This window comes from Hevea brasiliensis, chromosome 8, assembly GCF_030052815.1.
Source record: "Hevea brasiliensis isolate MT/VB/25A 57/8 chromosome 8, ASM3005281v1, whole genome shotgun sequence".
Classification (NCBI taxonomy): domain Eukaryota; kingdom Viridiplantae; phylum Streptophyta; class Magnoliopsida; order Malpighiales; family Euphorbiaceae; genus Hevea; species Hevea brasiliensis.
Window position 1 is genome coordinate 6,193,436 of NC_079500.1, and position 18,768 is coordinate 6,212,203.

Below are 18,768 nucleotides of genomic sequence, written 5' to 3' on the forward strand. Positions count from 1 at the left end.
ATTTAATTTAAGGGATTGTTAGATTATTATAATACAAAAAATATTAATGTTAGGTTTAAATGCTCCAATTAAAATATATAGTCTAAGTTTAGTAATATCTTTATATTGATTATATGTAATTAATTAGCATTGAATACTTCCCAACAAGTGTCCTTAATTAATAGTTTAGTTCAAAATTTTCCAACATGGTAATGGGTTTAAAGGAACTATTAAGTTCCTTTTGTAGCAAGTGAAAATTACTCTAAGATTGAACTTTTTTTTTTTCTCTATTATTCATTTAAATTAATTTCAAACTATTTTGGATTAATTATATGAATTCATTTTCTTTATTTTTTTTTTAAGTTTGAGCTATATTAAAAAAAAAAAATTCTATTTATTTTATGAAAAATATCTTTCAAAAATTATTAGCAGAATAAAAAGGGTAAAAAAGACCAAGTAGAAAGTCAATTGGATGGAAGAATCCCAAAGCATAAACAATGGAGCAATTAATAAGGCAATTTGCATCCCTAAAATCCCCCCTTGGACACAGGTTTGGTTGATGGGCAATGAGCAAACAAAACCTCACAACCCAATAGGGGATGTTAAAGAAGGATATATGTTGGATTTTATAGGTGTGTGGGGGAGAATTACTTGGCTTCATCCACTTGTTTATTAAAAAACCCAATTAACATCATTTTTGAACAACTTGCTCATATTTTAAGTGTAATTAACTCAACCTTCCTCGTATTGGGATTAAGATAATCCAATCATTTTCCTTCTAATCTCAAAAGAAACCTAAGAAAAAGAAATCCCACCTTGTCTTAATTTGTATGGTAACCAATAATTATTTTTTTAATTATAATAATTTAAATTAATTACGTATTTAATTTTTACTCATCAATTATTTATCCCACTAATTTTCTATGTTGATATTGATTGATGAGGTGCTTAAACCATTATTTTTTAATAATAAATACAATTTATTTTTGAATTCCATATTGAATATAAAATATATATGTATGGATTATATAATAATAAAAATTTAATTAAAATTATTATAATTTTAATAATAATTAATTTTTATCACTAATTCATGTGTGTATGCGTTTCATTAGTTAACAAAAATACAACTACTTTCCATGGTGTAAGTGACATAAACCCTTGACATTTTAGCTTCTCTAATCACTATTTGGGCAGGTGAGAACCACCCAAATCCAATCCTCATTGACAACTAAGCTAGTAAGACCTCATTGGTCCCTCATAAAGCAATTAAAATAAGTGAAAATCATACATATGGACCATTATTTCATGATAATATATATATATATTTTCCCCCTTCATTCCTCTTCTAATTTTAATTTTTAATATTTATTATATATTTTTTATTCATATAACAAGATACAATATGAAATAATTTTCTATTTTTATTGTAAATTTTCAATCTATTTAATGAAATTGGTTAAATAATGTATAGTTAAAAGAGGGGTGCATGTGATACATATGAACCAAACTTTTACTAAATAATAATTTTGGTATTTTAACATTGCCACCTTAATTTTTATTTTTTATTTTTCTAAACTACCCATTAAAGAATTAATTTATTTAAACATTATTCATTACACACATTCATTTATTTATTTTTCATAATTAAAAAAATCATTTATAGAATAATAATACTTTGTGTTATTTAGTTTTAGCTTTGAAAATTAACAATAATAGTCTACATATTTTTATTATATATAAAATTATTCAATTAAACTACTACATTTGTTAGAATGCATATTTAATTTCTACATTTATAAGTAATTAATGAATTAAGTGATTTGATTACAATTGCAACTAATAAAATTTAATCTATTTGCAAACCCTAATTATAATTTTAAATTGGAAAAAAATTCTAGTTACATTTTCTATTTTACTAGTTTATTTAATGACTTGCACAAAGATTTTCTAAGTATATAAAAATAATATATAGTTAAAAGAGGGCCACATGTGATATAGTGAGTTTCAATGTGGTTGAAATTGTAATAAACCAAAACTGGAAGCTGAGAACAACAAAATATATATGATTTTGATTTTTATACCTTTTTTTAATTAATTTTTTGTTCCAGTCCTTTTTCAACCCCAAGTCTTCAACGAGAAGAGAGAGAAAGGAACACAGACGGAGAAGGGGCTTCGCTTTCGTTAACCTAAGAAAGAGAGAGAGAGAGAGCAGAAAGTGTCATCTGGATTCTTCTTCTTTTACAATTTTATTTTGAGATCTCAATTCCTTAATCCACAAAAGGTACAAACTTTTTTTTTTCTTCCTCTGTTTTTCTACAACAAAAACTACTTTTTTTTTTTTTTCCAAATCGAATCTGTTTCCATTTCTGCATCTAATTTGTTAAAATGAGCTCGGATTCTAATTTGGGTTAGCTCTTTTATCGTGCATTGCTATATTTTATTTAAGTAATTCGCTATTTTCATTTTATATTTTTATCAATCTCTCTCTTTTTTTTTTTGGATAATACATCTGTATATGCATCTGGTTTTAGACCGCTTGCATTTTACTTTCTTGTTTGGTTGCTGGGAAAATGTGGGAAATAATCGAAATTGCAAATTTAAATGGTTTTTTTTTTTTCCCCTTCTGGACCTGGATAATATGAGCATATGAATTTGTTTTCTTTTCTTTCTTGTTTTCTGTTAGTAGCTCAAGGTTTGTGAGAACCTCAAAGTACGTGGGCTTTACTTGTTCTCTGATTTCTTTTTTTCCTGTTAGATTAGAGCCTTCCGTCTTCCATATCTGTTAAGATTATGCACAATTTTCTGGTAGATGTCACTTGACTGAAAATTATCATTTAATTTTTGGATGAGAATTGAGAAAGATTGTATGAATTCATTGATTGTAGTCACGGGCATCTGTGAGAACAATTAGATGAAATAACTACTTATGAGATTTTTGGTTTGAGTATTGGAAAAATCCAATTTCTGAGTGGCTATTGGAAAACCCACTTAGAGTTTCCAGGTCAAAAGTGGAAACACACACACACACACACACACACACACACAAAACTCCAATTCATGGAGCCAGTGTAAAGAAATCAGAGATATTTTGTTTATTTCTCAAACCTAGTGTCCACACAATATTATTTATATGGATTTGGTAATTGTTTTGCTTAACATTGGGTAGGCAGTGCATGGGTTGGTTTTTACTGTTTAGATCTGAAGCAAAAGATAACAGCTTTTCCCGCAAGGTCATTTACTAAGTCAAGAACCATTGATTGACTGAATCTCTCCTAATTTTATTCGGAATATAAGTGTTGGATTACTAAATCCCATAGATAATAAGTAGTGGATGTATTGCAAAGCAATTTTTTAAGTCCTCTTGTATGATCAAATATAGAATGGATATGCTTAAATAGTTTCTGTGTGGGTGTTGATCTGGCAAGTTATTGCTCACATTTCTACCTTTGAAAATACTGAGATAATTGGAATTCAGGTGAATAAATCTCATCCTATTTCATGTTTGTTTTTGGATTTAATTCCAGTGGAAACAATTTTTCATATATTATTGTGCAAGTTGTAGCTAGTATTGTTGGATTTTTTTTTTAATTTTTTAATCATTGTTCATTGTAGATACTTTTTATGAATTGCTCTTATTGATGCCCCTGTAATGCTTTGAAATGAAAATATAATAATAAATATAGTGGTTCTTCCTCCTTCAGATTGCCTCATTTTCTTAATAACCCTCTTTCTTTTTTCATTTTAAATGATTTCTTTGGTAGGACCTGTTTCTCTTTTGGTCATGGCAAATTCCAAGGGGTCATCAAACGTGAGAAATTTTATGTACTCTGGAAATGGAAAGTATGCGTTGCTTCCTCCAAAAATTCCTTTTCCTAGTGTTACCCCATCATATGTTGATTATATGCCCAGTGGTGTAGTTGGGTCAAAAGCTGTTCAAAGGCCTAGAGAGGGAAACAGTCACCACCAACGAACATCCTCTGAGACACTTCTCATAGAGGGGCAACCTTCTTGGCTTGATGATCTCCTTAATGAGCCAGAGACACCTGTTCGTAGAGGAGGTCATCGGCGTTCATCCAGTGACTCCTTTGCATACGTAGATGTTGCTAATACTTCTAACATAGACTGTGCAGCACAGGATGAGTACAGATACAAAAATATGGTGTCAACACTTTCTTGGGGATCTCAAGACTTTGATTATCACAAAGATGCTTGGCAAGCCTTTCTCTATGCTGATGTTAACATGACCAAACAGAAAAATAGGGCTTGGGATTCATCTTTGAATGTTGTGACATGTCCAAGTGGGCTTCCTTCTGCAAGGGAGAATGCTGTTTCACGGAGCTCATCATGTGCTCCACAGGAAGCAGATTGTGTTCCAACTTCAGTGCATGAAAAGCAAGATTCTACTGAATCTGGTCCACATGATTCAAAAAAATCATCTGAAAGAAAGGATGGTTCTCATGCCAAGTCTTCAGCATTAGAGACTGATACAAAACGTGCTAAACAGTATGTACTCTATAGAATTTTTTTTTCTGTAATTTCCTGTAACTTTTTCTTATCTTTCTATATTACTTTTATATACTGTGTGGGTCAAACTGCATGACTATTGCATTGATTTCTGCTCATCTTTATTGTCTAAGGATGCTTGATGCACTGTCATTCTTGTAATCTTGTAGAGTTGCATTCAGTTTTGATCTATGTGATAAGCTATGATTTAAATATTCTAAGCACCGTATAGGGCTTATCTCACATGAACTATTGGTCACATAAGTGGAATCAACTGATGCATCCAAGAGAAGAGTACCAACTCCTATCCTGTATAATGATTTCTGTCATTTTTCTTAAGCATACATGTCTAACTCAAGTTTTGGACTTGTGCTATAACTTTACTTTTGTTCTGTTCAATCTTTTTTGAGCATCCTGGCTTTACTAATGTGTGGTAGTTACTTTTGGAAACTTTGATTCACGGGATAGTCTAATACACAAATATTCATAGTTGAACAGTTTTCTGTATGCTGTGGAATAAATTGATAAGTGATATATGAATACTAAAACTTAAACTGATATCTAATGTAGACAATTTGCTCAACGTTCCCGGGTTCGGAAACTTCAGTATATAGCTGAGCTGGAAAGGAATGTACAAGCTTTACAGGCAAGTATATATGATCTATAAAAGCTAAACATGTTTGTAACTTTAGAGTTAATTTGAAAGATTATGTACTATGTAATATGCATCGTTTGAACCAGTCTAATTTTATATCTTGTACTCTACAGGCAGAAGGATCTGAAGTTTCAGCTGAGGTTGAATTTCTAAACCAGCAAAATCTTATTCTAAGCATGGAGAATAAAGCTCTTAAGCAGCGTTTAGAAAGTTTAACTCAGGAGCAGCTTATCAAATACAGTGAGTTTTAGTTCTCAATTTCTTCTGGTTTAGGTGTTATATATATATGGTACCTCTTCACCTTTTACTTTGAAATTCAAATGTGTTTCACTTAAATATTGGAGTCATTGTGAGAAGCTCGTTTGAGTAGAATTTATGATATGTTTTTAGCAGATCTTGTTTGTCATTTGTCTTATACAAAATTCCAAAAGACCATTACCCGTAGATATTTTTTTAACAAAATTTGGCAAGGAATGACATATTTTTTTTGCCAGTTTATTCACCAAAAACATGTGCAACATAACTGTGGTACAATTGCAAAGGTAGTGGGAAGATTTTGCAGTAAGAGGACATGTTTCTGTTTTTGCCCTTGCACAGTATTTGCCTAGTGATTCATGTCATTCGAAGAGAGAATATTAAGCAGGAATGCGTCGTCCAGTATCTACAAGAACTTGATACATAGAAATAGATGCAGTTTGGGAATGTCCAGATTGATTTGATAGAAATTCAATTACATCCTTTTTCTTTGGCATTAAGGATTAGAAATTGAAAGATGTCCCTTAAATTTTACCAACTGATCTAGCTGGCTCATTATAGAAGATTTTCCATATGACTAAAATATTACAAATTCTGTTTTCTTATCTTCTTGTAGAAAATTTTGGAGAATGTTGTCTTCTTTTGGGAAGGCTTTAATCTTTTTTGGCTTGTTGGTGTCCATAAAAAATTGCTTCTTGCAAGTGAAATTATTGACAATTTGTTCCTTTAGTACCAGATGATACCACCACTTTTTGGCTTTATTACAAATAGTAAGGCATATGGTATGGCTGAGGTTAGGCCTAGTTTAAGACTTCACATCTTTATTATAAGGAATGTTGTTATCAAATAACATTGTGCAGCTTCTATGAAGTTGAGTTGAGCCTTGCATTATTTAGCTTGCAAGATTTGTAATGGAAGATTAAACCAGGCCTGGTTTGACTACTGTTTAATTTTCCTTGTTTGGCTTATTTAGGGGCTAATTTCCATTTCTTCTTCGCATTGAAAAGCAAAGCCTTTTGCCTCTGGATGTTTGAGCTTATTAATACTTTTTCAATATTCATGTGCACATGTTTTACATGTGTTTCTGCATGTATATACGTAAGTGGATATTATTGTTCTGCACTTTTTAAGACAACTGAGGAGAACAACAATGATGATGGTGTTGGGATGGGATGACAGAGAGCATTACAATGTAACAACTGCTATCCTTTTGTTGATTAAAATTACTGGAAGAAACTCATATTATGATTATTCTTTGCTGCAAGTAATGTAGTAAACTGATGAAGTACTGAATAAACTATTGAGTGCTAGTAATTGTTGCTATTAATTTTAATTGGACTTTGGTATGGGTGTCAAATAGGGGTATGCACCTAAGTCTTTGACCTGAATATTTTGCTGACTAGTTTGCTTAATTGTCATAGATTTTCCTGATTTGTATCAGAGTATAGCTAATTTAAGGTGAACAATTGGAGTTGCTATGGTTGCTTTATCTGAAAGATGATGACTTTATGGGGCCTGTGGTTGCACGCGGGGGTGGGAGGAGGGGGAGGGGGGGTGACGCTGCGATGTGTGGTTTGATTGCCATGGTGATGATGATGCTTCATGTGCTATAGGCTATAGCAAGTGTTTTGAGTTACCATAGTGTCATAAAAACATGTAAACTGAAATATATATCTGTTTCTGTTATATGAAAGAGGTGCGTAGTTTTTTCTTTTTTTTGGGTTTTGGGGGGGTTGGTGTTGGAAGTGGGTGGGTACTGTATAGGCAGGACATGTGGGTTTAGAATCTTATTGCACTTTTTGCTGGTCACCATTGTTCTAGAAAAATGATTTTCTGCTTTCTGAAAGCATAATTTCCTCTTTGGATGCATTGTTCATTCTGAAAGTTTAAGGTATAGATATGGTAAATGAAGGTATTAAAAAAAAGGTCAATCTAGTCAGGAGGAAATCTCATATCTGCCTCATCCTTCGATCTGTTCACAGGCTTAGGAACCTTTCTAGCCCAGCCTGAATAAAAGTCTGTCTCAAGCTAGAGGTCTTTGAATTGAGGCCTAGCCCAACCAAGGCCTGCATCTAAGGTGGATTGGGCTTAAGATTTATATATTTTTAGGGGTTGACCAACCTGGACTGCCTGATGAAAAAAAAAAATTTAATATTTTATATATTTTATTGTGTTGGCCGGGCCACCCCAGTGCTGAGATCTAAAAATTTAGGCCTGATTGGACTTCGCCTGCACAATGAACAGGTGGTCATCAATGGAATTTTGCTTTTTTGGTTTTTGGATTATTTCATGGATGCTAACTTTTAGAGCATGTTTGCAGTGGAGCATGAAGTTTTGGAGAGGGAAATTGGAAGGCTACGAACCTTGTATCAGCAACAACAGCAACCACAGTCACAGCAGCAACTATCTTCCAGCCATCGCCGAACTAACAGCAGGGACCTTGAATCCCAGATTGCAAATCTTTCCCTGAAACATAAGGATGCCAATTCTGGCCGTGATCCTGTGACAGGTCCACTCCGCACTTAGATAAATACATTAACCAGAGATTTGTTGTGCTACCACTTTGCCTTGGGTTGCCACATTAACCATCATTATTTTCTCCTTGAGAGGGGTAAAGCTTAGTTCCTTTAGTCTTCATCCCATCTCTCTGCCTGATTTGCACAATTTGTTTTTCTGCTGTTTCTTGCCCCTTTTTCATTTGATAATATCTTCATGTGCACCTGGTAGTCATTGCTGGAAATCAGGTTTCAGGCAAGATGACTCACCGGAGGTGGTAACTTAAAAAGAGGTTCCATATTTGGGCCCTCCTGTATGTTCAAGTGATTATAATTCAGGAAATTTGTGTGCTCCACTTCTGATCCATTTGGAGTATCCACTTTGTGGAGTCAAATGTAGTGAAGGATCGTTAGGGCTATATGCTTAATTTGTAATGACAGCATTCAGAGGAAATGCTTTATTGTAAAATCTGTTGAATGAAGTTTGTCTTCCCCTATATTTTGTTAAATGATGAGGAAAGTGTTTTGAGTCCTTACTTTGCTCTTAGGAAAAGAAACTTGTAATGCTGCATCTGGAATTGCCCTCTTCCAGGGGTTAGAGGAAGGATAATTGAAATTGCTGAGCTACTATTATTGGAGTGTTTTTCACAGGCCATCTCATTTAAACTCTTGTCAATCCTTCACTGAGCCAATAATTTTAGGATGAGAGCAGCTGAGAAAGGCTACTTTTCCAAGCTAACTTGAAGAGAAGGATGCTGAACATGATGAAAGAGAAGACCCCACCCATTTTTAATACATCGGAGAACATTATTCATCTTAGATAACCCTTGGTGGGTCAAATCAAATCTTCAATGGATCTATTAGATACCTCTGGTTGTCTGCAGAGTCGTTTTATACTGTGCTTGAATCTGTAACTGTGCACAGAGATGCATATAAAGATGGCATGAATCACAATGTAATATAAAAACCTGGCTCACTAGTCCATGATGAAGTAAAAACAAGACGACAGGCCTTTGAAAAAAATTTAAAAAAAAAAAAAAACCTCGTGTAATACCTAACTGCCTAGAGCTCATAAGCTTTGCTGTAAGTATTTATTTTAATTTGTGAATTAGGAATTTTCATCAACATTACTTTAATTTTGAAATTCAATTAAAAATAAAATGCTACTATATTCTTCCGTGAAATTCAATTACAAATAAGCTTGATATACTATATAATATTAATACCTAAAATTTGCTATATATTTTTTTTATTTAATCTAACATTATCCTCGGCATAAAGTGCAGACAGATTGAAAGCTAGCTAGGTAGAGTTTCTTAACTTTGATCCCTTAATCCAGTAGGCTAGGTCTTTCAAGACTCATTCTTGAAAGCATTTCTGTGATGTGGCAACTGTTTCTTGAGGATATCTATAAAAACTCTTTAGTCAACGTCCGACACCTTCTTCGTTTCTTCTTGAATAATTGACAAGCACTCTCCTAAGTGTCACTCTCAGCTGTCTGGTTAAGAGCATATAGGATCGCCATAAGAGTACGCCAAAAGGTTAAAGCACAAATAGCAAATATTGCAAAAACTTCAACAAAATATCACAATAATGTTATCTACAACCGACAAAGCGGTTCTAACATGACAATTAATTCATGTAATCTAAGAATTAAGCAGTGTGCGTATGATTGTAAATACGACAAAAATTCTATATTAATCTCATCATATTCAAAACTATAGAAATATTTAATTAATTATAGTTTTCATTTGTTTCTTCGTTTCATCAGCCAAAGTCTAACGAATCTCAATCTTTCTACATTTTGATGGGACCCAATGATTATTTTTATTTTCTTTTTAGAGATGGTTTTTGATGCAATCCCAATGATTGTATACATAAAGTTGCCAATTGCCAAAAATTTGGTGCATGCGCTAACCAACCTTACAAGTTAGAATAATATTCTATTTATCGCTAAATCAAAATTTCATGGGTCTTTTTTGCTCTGCTAGTGGCTGTCCATGCTGAAGTCATTAATTTAATAGCGATGCTTATTGCTCATTTTGACAAATTTTATTAGTATTGTTCTATAGCTACTAATCAATGTATTTGCACGTACATAACTTTTGTCAAAAGCTCACCAACATAACTTTCTAGTTACCACTATATTCAACCAGTCATTTTAAAAAAAATTATAAAAGATAGATAATCATGCGAGAAAATTTGCCAATGCACACGCAGATTGGGGGTACCAAGCCACCACTATTGACCAAATAAAAGCCCACAATCGTTCAAGATAAGGGTAGTAGGTAGTGTCAACACTAGTTACTAGTCATGAGCTTTATTAGAATCTTCATCTAAGAATTAGTGGGTCTCTTATAAAAAAGAATTAGTTGGTTCTAAAGTTTGGAACCTAGCTAGCTAGGTACCTAGGACTGATAATGAGATGAAAAAGAACTGCCAGGCACCCCGCTCTGATTTCCAATTCATGGGTCCTCCATGTGGTTAAGAAGATTTGGTGATAGAGACTAGCTATATAAGAACATACGATAATTTTTAAATGGAGAAATTTGTTGTTTCTTGATATAAAGTGAACCTTTTCTGGTGGGACATATGCATAAAAAGATAGGTTTTCACCCTTTGGTCGCCCAACATTCTAACAGGATTATAGGCTGAAGGGTCATTGACAGTGACATTGATCGCTGCATTATAAATATAGATTTCTAATGTTGCATTTTTAGTCCATATCCCTGCAAAACTTTCTTCAAGCATAGAAATCAGCTTTGACTTTCTTGAAAAAAAATGAAGGACTTTATCGACATCAATGATCCAAACACAGTCGTGCTGTTTTTCAAGTTGCTCAAGAAAACTGATCTTGAGCATCAGTTGATTGTTCCAACAGAAGTCCTGACGAAATATCCAGTTCTTGGTCCCAATGGGCAGGTGAGTGAGTCCATCATTTCAGTCGATAAGAACGAAAAGCGATGGGAATTTCGCCTTGCCATACGCAAGAACGATAATCATCCTAAACCAACAATTCCCCCAGCCTCGTGGCATCCATTTGTAGAAGAGTATGGCCTTCGTGCTGGTGATGCCGTCCTATTCTACACAAGGCTAGACGATGCACCTGATAGGATACAGGTTAGAGGCTTGAGAAAAGCCATCTTATTTATGGGTAAGGAGTCTTGGGTTGAAGTGGAAAAGGTTCACAACCAGGCTTAAACCTCTCAACCAAGGGCCATGCCCCAATGGCGGGAACCCGTGCTGGCTTCACTCTTGAGGCCTTTAAAACGGTTCCTAGCACCCAAGAGATGATATCTATCCTCTTTATCTTAGTTTAGTTAGCTGTTTGGCTATGCATGCATGGTATGATATGGTATTATTTTCTTTTCTTAGCAGTGAGAGAGAGACCATAATCAGTGTGATTTGATCCATGGCTTATTCACTTTTCTTTTTTTGCTTTTCATAGAAGGGGAGGGGAATCCGACTTGGGTTTTTACCAAAGTTGAGAAGTGTACCTGTGCCACTATAGTCTTGCTATAGATAGACTAAGTAAGCAGGTGCTTCTAGCCCCGTCACTTTAAAACCTGTGTTTGGTTGTTCATGTTATGGTGTGGAAGATAGATTTATCTAGTATGTTTTGATATGGATGATTGTATCTTGTAATTGTGTTAATGAAATTGCATCTTGTGATTGTGTTTTTGAATTTGTATGACTATATATTTAGCTGTGATGAATAGGTGCATTTGCTTAGAGATTTCACAAATGTATAGTGACCATAAGAAATTACACTTCAGTTTTAAGATCGATCATCAAGAGATAAAAAGAATGAATAATTAATGATATTAATTTAATTTCCCCTCCTCCCAAAACAAACACAACAAATCCCCCACACCCACCCCCCCTCCTTGTGTCAATCAATTAATCAAATGTTTGAACCGATTCAATGTGCATGGTAATCGCTTAAGCGGAACTATCCCTTTGGGCTTCGTGAATCTGGAAAGTTTGACTTACCTAAATCTTTCGTCAAACAATTTCAATGGCAGGGTTGCTCGGATATATTATCAACCTTGACACATTGGATCTATCTGGCAATAGCTTCTCTGCACCTATTTCAGCTTCTGTTGGTGACCTAGAGCACCTTCTTGTACCTTGAATTTAAGCAGGAATCATGTTGATGGGCCATTGCCAGCTGAATTTGGGAATCTTGAAAGTATACAGATTATTGATATGTCATTCTACAATGTCAATGATAACATTGTTGCGGAATTGGGCCAGTTACAAAACATTGTTTCTCTGATCTTAAAAACAACTACTTGCAGGGAGAAATCCCTGATCAATTCACCAATTGTTTCAATCTTGCAAATCTGAATTTTTTATACAACAACTTATCAGGGGTTGTACCTCCTATCAGAAACTTTTCAAGGTTTCCACCACAACTTAAAGCTTCATTGGGAATCTGTTGTTGTGTTGTTGCAACTGGTTGAGATCTATTTGTGGCCCTTATGAACATAATTCTAGAGCAATTTTTTCCAGAGCTGCAGTCATCTGCATGACATTGGGCTTCATCACTTTATTGTCCATGGTTACAGTTGCAATTTACAAATCTAATCAGCGGAAGCAATTGATAAAGGGGTTACTTGGTTTTTCAAGACTCATTTCTACTGAAAATATTTTTATGATGGAGCAAATATTTCTTAAAAGGATATCTATAAAGAAATCTTTAGTTAACCTCTTCTTCTTGTTGAATAATTGACAACCATTCCCCTAAGCCTCATGCTCTCAGCTGTCTGGTCAAGAGCATTGGATCGGCATAAGAGTAGGCCAAAAGGTCTCCAACCAAATATACGATAATGTTGACAATTAATGCTTGGAATATAAGAAGCAGTGTGAGTGTGGTTGTCTGTATGACAAAAATTCTATATTAATTAATGTCATCATATTCAAAACTATAATTATAATTTTCTTTTTACCTTTTTTGATCTTTTTGTTTCTTCATCGGCCAAAGTCCAACCCATCTCAATCTAGCTATAATTTGAAGGTACCCACTGATTTTAATTGAAGGTACCCACTAATTTTATCATACCTTACCCCTTTATAAGGCATAATATGATCCCGTAGTATACCTAATGAATTACTGACTCCGTCTACCGATAACCCATTAAATACACTATAAGTGATTTTAAAACAATTATTTTACTTTTTGGAAATTGTGAGTATTTTTGGTAGGAATTAAAAACATTTAATTGAAGTTGAAAAACTATGTAAAATTTTTGATCAATTTTATTTTTCCACAAATTCTGTAAAAATTTTGCAAAGTGCTGACAGTAATTGAGAAAAACAAAAAATTTTACCTATAGGAAAAACACTTCCAATAATATTACACTTCACCAAATCAACCACCAAAACTCATATCAACAAAAATCCCATTTATCTCCACAATTCAAAATGAAATTTTTGTCTCAAATATTTCAAAATAAGCTATGCACAATGCATTCAAAATAAGTAACTTACATTTACAGTTAAATGTACAAACATCAAAATCCAAAAGGTAATATGTTTACACATTGACTATATAACTGCTCAGTTACAATAATACATATGACTCCAAAATTATTTACATCAAATAATTACAAGGGTATAATTAAATACTAAAACTGCACAATAAAATGTAAAATACGTAATGTAAAACATTTATTAACAATTCACAATTTCTTTTCACAAATTTCACAACTCATTATAACACAATTTTAGTCAAATAATTTAATAACACAGTGTTGTCAATCCATACACATCTTAAGCCATGATACAAAATTTCCAATCAATGCCGTGTTGTACACCACGACAAAGCAATCTACAACCTCACTAATCGAAATCAATGAGAGAGGTGGCTAGCTAGCTAATGAGCACTCATCCGATCTCGATCTCAACTGGTAAGCTAGAGAGGAAGGTAAATAATCGATCTCAACCCCATAAATGAAGGAGGAATAATGTGGTACTGTCATGCTAAGTGTGAACACAAAATCAATTCAAAACGATTTATTCAAATAATTTGTGAGAAATCTGATCAATGTCCAAAGTCATATTTGCAATTATAAAATGGCAACACAATTCATAATTAACACAAAAATCAAATTTTAAAGAATAAAATACTTAAATAAGAATTATTGTGCACAAACCTGATATGAGTCACCTCTAGGCCTTGACTCAGTTCCTTATCCTTTCCAGGACTTTTTCAGCTGAAACACATAATTTACAGTATTTCAGTATCTTATCTTACAATAAATTCAATAATTAAATTCATGAATACTTAATTCTAGTCCTAATATGCGTAAACTAACGTCTTTTGAAATTTTCATTTCGGTGTTACTATTCATGGCACTATTCAAGTCAAAATATTGACTATCTTATGCTTAATAGGTGTGGAAATTTTAACTACACTCACATACCACATTTTGGTTACCTAATTTGTTGGTTTTAGTTGCCCCTTCGATTTCCAGGTCTACTAAGTGCATTTCCAAATTTTCAGTTTTGGTGTCCTGTTTTGCACTGTTCCATTAGTCAAGTTGCTGTGGGAGTTTGGCTAAATATTCTTCATAAAAGTTGTTTCCTATTGTCTTAGTTTTAATTCCTTTTTGAATCACTCCATTTGGAGTTTTGTAGCTCAAGATATGGCCATTTGAACATGGCTAACCAGATTGGTCTAACTCAGAATTCTGGGCACCTACTTTGGTTCTGGCAGTTTTGGACCACTAATTTTTGGTGGCAAAATGACTGGGTTATGGGCAGAATTTGGGTTAGTGTTGTTCATGAAAGTTGTAGTGCTTGTCATACCTTACCAATGCCACAAAAATCAGGTCATTTGGACCTGTATAGCCCAAGTTATGGCCAAATGAATAAATACTGTTCATTTGGTCATTATGGTACAAAGGCAGTGCACTACACCCGGGTTTGACCTAATTGTTTCACCATGTTAAAGTCATTTTCTGGGCATAGTTTCTAAATGAAAAATGGGCCATTATGTGTTTATTTTCATTCCCAATTGGCCTCACACCAATTGGGTTGGTAAATTTTCAGTTTTGGTCCGTGAAAGAGACCTAGGTCAAGCTGCCAGAATAAGGTCCTAACCAATCCGAATTGCAATCTCATTCTACCAATTCAAACACATCACAAATGGTCATAATTGACCATTTTTCACCTCAATTAAGGTCAATTGCATCAATTGACCATTTCCTCAAAATTTTTCCCAATTTTCAAAATGCTCAAGAACCCTAATTACACAATTGTGTAATTTAATGCAATTAAAGTTTATACTCAACCTCTATACACTCAATTCAACTTAACTAATATTTCAATTCCATCAAAATCATAAAATTCCAATACCCTTATAGGCTGGGTGAAAGTCCTCTTTGGTCCTCCAAATAGTTTTCCTTGAATTTTAAGTTAAAATCTAAGTTACTTGAACTAAAAACATAAGTGTTAAACAAAGAAATTCCAATTCAAACTACTAACCTCAACCTTGAATTTCAATCACCAAATTTTCTTCACTTTCCTTTTTGCTTTCTTCTTCAATCTCCTTCTTAAGTTGGGATAACAAGTTTTAATGCAAAGTTTTGGGGGATTTAGGTTTAATTGAGTAGAAAATCAAGCTTATATTCAAGCTTTAATGGAGGTTGCACATGGAGGAGAGAGGAGAGGAGCAAGCCGGCCAAAAATGGGGAGAAGACAAGAAATGATTTTTTTTTTTCTTTTTTGGTTATTTTATGTATAATTAATTTAATTTGACTTAGACAAAATTTTTGGGAAAATAATTATCACTTTTGACATCATATGTGATGTCATAGGTATGATGTAATAAATCATATTTTTAATTCTTTTTCTTTTTCCTTTATTTTTTTATTAGTTCTTTAATTAAATTCTTAGCTCTGAAATTTTTGTTTCTCCGATTTTATTAGACAGTTACGTCAGGAGTCACCTCTAGGGGTGATTGACCAAATTGCCTATTGCCGGTCTGATCTGGTTTGCAAGTAATTCAATATTTCTTCTGAATCTCTGACCTAATTATTTGACCTGCTTAACAATTCTTTTCTATGATTTTCTCTTTTTCACTCTGTTCGCAGTAGTCCTTAGGACCACGGCATCATAATTTTCGGTTCGAAATTAGGGTTTAGACTGATCTCGCAGTCACTTCCCGGGAAAGTCACCCATCGCTGTGACTCCTGGCTCATTTAATCTTTTATGTCCTATTTTTCTTATTTATACTTACCTATCAGGTAGTCACTATTTATTTTCATTCAAAGCTTATCCATGTGTCTTAGATGTGGTTCTAATCCCCTTAATTATCCGGACCGACACCGATCACCGGAATAGTAAAATATACCAGGCCATGCAAATAGGGGTGTTACAGATTTTCCCTTTTAATTTTCTTTCTAGAGATGAATTTTGATGCAATCTCAATGGTTTTATATTTTAATTGGATAATGCCAAAACTTTGGATCATGCACTAACCTTACAAGTCAGAATATAGTCTGTTCATATCTAAATTTTCATGGGTTCGTGGTTGTCCTTATTGCTCACTTTGACAGATTTAATGTTGTTCTAGCTACCAACAAGTGATACTTGCAAGCCCAATTCTCTTCGTATAAAAATAAAAGCAGAGAAAAAAACAAGTTTGCTTTTACATTAGTATAATTTGTCAAAAGTTGACCTGCATTACCTTCCAGATATCAAATTTTGTTATAACAAGCACGTAAATTTAAGGTACACAAAAAATTGTACAATCATACAATATAGAAAAGAGAAGAAGAATAACATAAGATTTAACGTGGTTCAACCATAAGGTTTACGTCAACGGGCAAAACAAAAGAAAAAGAAGTTCCACTATGATGAAAAGAGTAAGATACAATGACTCAGAACTCTCAAACCCTAATCCTAGTGTATTTCTCAAATATCTCACAGCTCTACCGCAAAGTGTAGAATATTATAATATTTATATTGGTGCATACTGCGGGGGCATTGCCTATGCACCTCCAAGGAGATCAGTGGTGGGTTTCGAGTCGGGTCATAATTTAGGTTCATGAAAAACATATCCAAATTTTAAGCCACATAAAAAAATAACAGTTCTTCCCCTTGGCTTAAATTCCCTCAATCATTAACAAAATAACCTCAAACACTCTGTCTTATCATATGCCCTCACAAAAGGGCATTACTGAGGACTACAAATGTAACACCCTCCCTGTAGCAACTCCGTACATTCTACTGTTCCGGTGACCAGTGTCGGTCCGGATAGCTAGAATGTCCAAAAAAAATATTTAAACTAAAGTGAAGAACCATAATTAACTCAAATATTAATAAGAAAAATTTAGAAATAAAATACAACCAAGTAAAATGAGCCGATGCCCAAGCGATGGGTAACCCAGTGGGAAGTTGCGGTTCTCGCAACTAGGAGCCCTAGACCCGAGAGAAAATTTATAAAATAATTTTTGGGACTCCAGAGAAGGGTCATTGAGGTTCCTATGGCATTATAATTCCAAGAAAATATTTAGAAAAATTTTTCAATCGGTACAGACAATTTTGGCCCGTTGAGCCAAACGGAAGGCATTTTGGTCATTTCGCTTTCAGAGGTGATTTTTGGCCGACTTGTCCTGTTAAGTAAATAATTATTATAATATAAAATGTGAATAAATAATGCTAAAAATTAAATTGAAAATGAGTAGAGAAGAGAAGAAAAAAAAAGGAAGAAAATACCAATTATGACATCATATGATGTCATTAAACACTTACCCACCAATCATATTTAATCAACACTTAAATTAACTAATAAAATGTGGATAGAATACAGCAAAAAACTCATAAAAATCCAGCAGCCCATCACCTTCCCGTATCCCTCAAACTCCATAACCATTCCACCATTGAAAGCTTACCAAAGCTTTATAACCCACCCAAATCTCACTTAAAACCCTAAGTCCACTTCAATAAAATTTGTCTCTACATCTTAAGCAAGTGTTTGGCTGCCAAGAAAGCCAAAGAAAGTGAAAAATTAACAAGAGAAAATTCTGCCCTACTAAGGTTAGTGCCATATACTTTGCTTTTATACCTTTCTAATCATGAATTTGAGCTAAGTTGAAAATTTGATGAAAATTGAATTAATGAAGCATGGTTATATTTCATGAAATTTTGGCAGCCTTGACATGAGTTAGAGTTAGGAGAATTCTTTGGTTAAAGTGACATATTAGCTGCCCCTCTTATAAATTATATGATTAGTATAGCAAATTAGGAGTAAGATGCATGAATTGGAGGCTTGGACAATTAGGGTTAGGGTTTTGAAATTTAATTTTGGTGGTGGATGAAAATGGACACAAACTAAAGTTTTAATGGTCAATTAGTGACCATTTGAGGTAATTTGACCATAACTTGGAGTGAATTGTAGCATTAGAAAACTGATTTGGTATGCTGCCTAGTGAGACTTGCAGGGTGGCTGTGAGTCCAGCCTGTTTGGACAGCCATAACTTGGGCTGTGTAAGTTCAATTGGTGTTTGGCCAATTGGACATGAAACTAGACACATAATGGCACAACTTTGGTGAAGAAACCATGCCCATAAGACCAAACCAAGTGGACCAAAAACTTGCCCCAATCCGGGTGTCCTGCAACCAGTTTCTGCAGAATGACCAAATGAACAGTGATTGTTTATTTGGCCATAACTCATTGTAGAATGGCCCAATTGACCTGAAATTTTTCCAGCAACAAGCTAAGATATAGACCAACAACTTTCATGAAGAAACCTACCCCAAATTATGACCAGAACCTATCCAACAATTGAGTTGCAGTCACTGTTCACTGCACTGTAGATATGGTCAGCCCTGAAAATTTTCAATCCGGCCAGTTGTGGTTTTTGGACC

The 18,768-nt window shown here is 33.9% G+C and overlaps 1 protein-coding gene across 1 annotated transcript; it reads left to right on the forward strand.

Annotated features, from left to right (window-relative positions):
* The first annotated feature begins 2,088 nt into the window (after positions 1-2,088).
* LOC110653887 (uncharacterized protein At4g06598) lies at positions 2,089-8,426 on the forward strand. The gene is made up of 5 exons (XM_058151098.1): positions 2,089-2,263; positions 3,744-4,485; positions 5,056-5,135; positions 5,258-5,380; positions 7,716-8,426. The coding sequence occupies exons 2-5, from the start codon at positions 3,764-3,766 to the stop codon at positions 7,919-7,921; spliced, it is 1,131 nt and encodes a 376-aa protein (XP_058007081.1). The 5' UTR covers positions 2,089-2,263; positions 3,744-3,763; the 3' UTR covers positions 7,922-8,426.
* Positions 8,427-18,768: the final 10,342 nt, after the last annotated feature.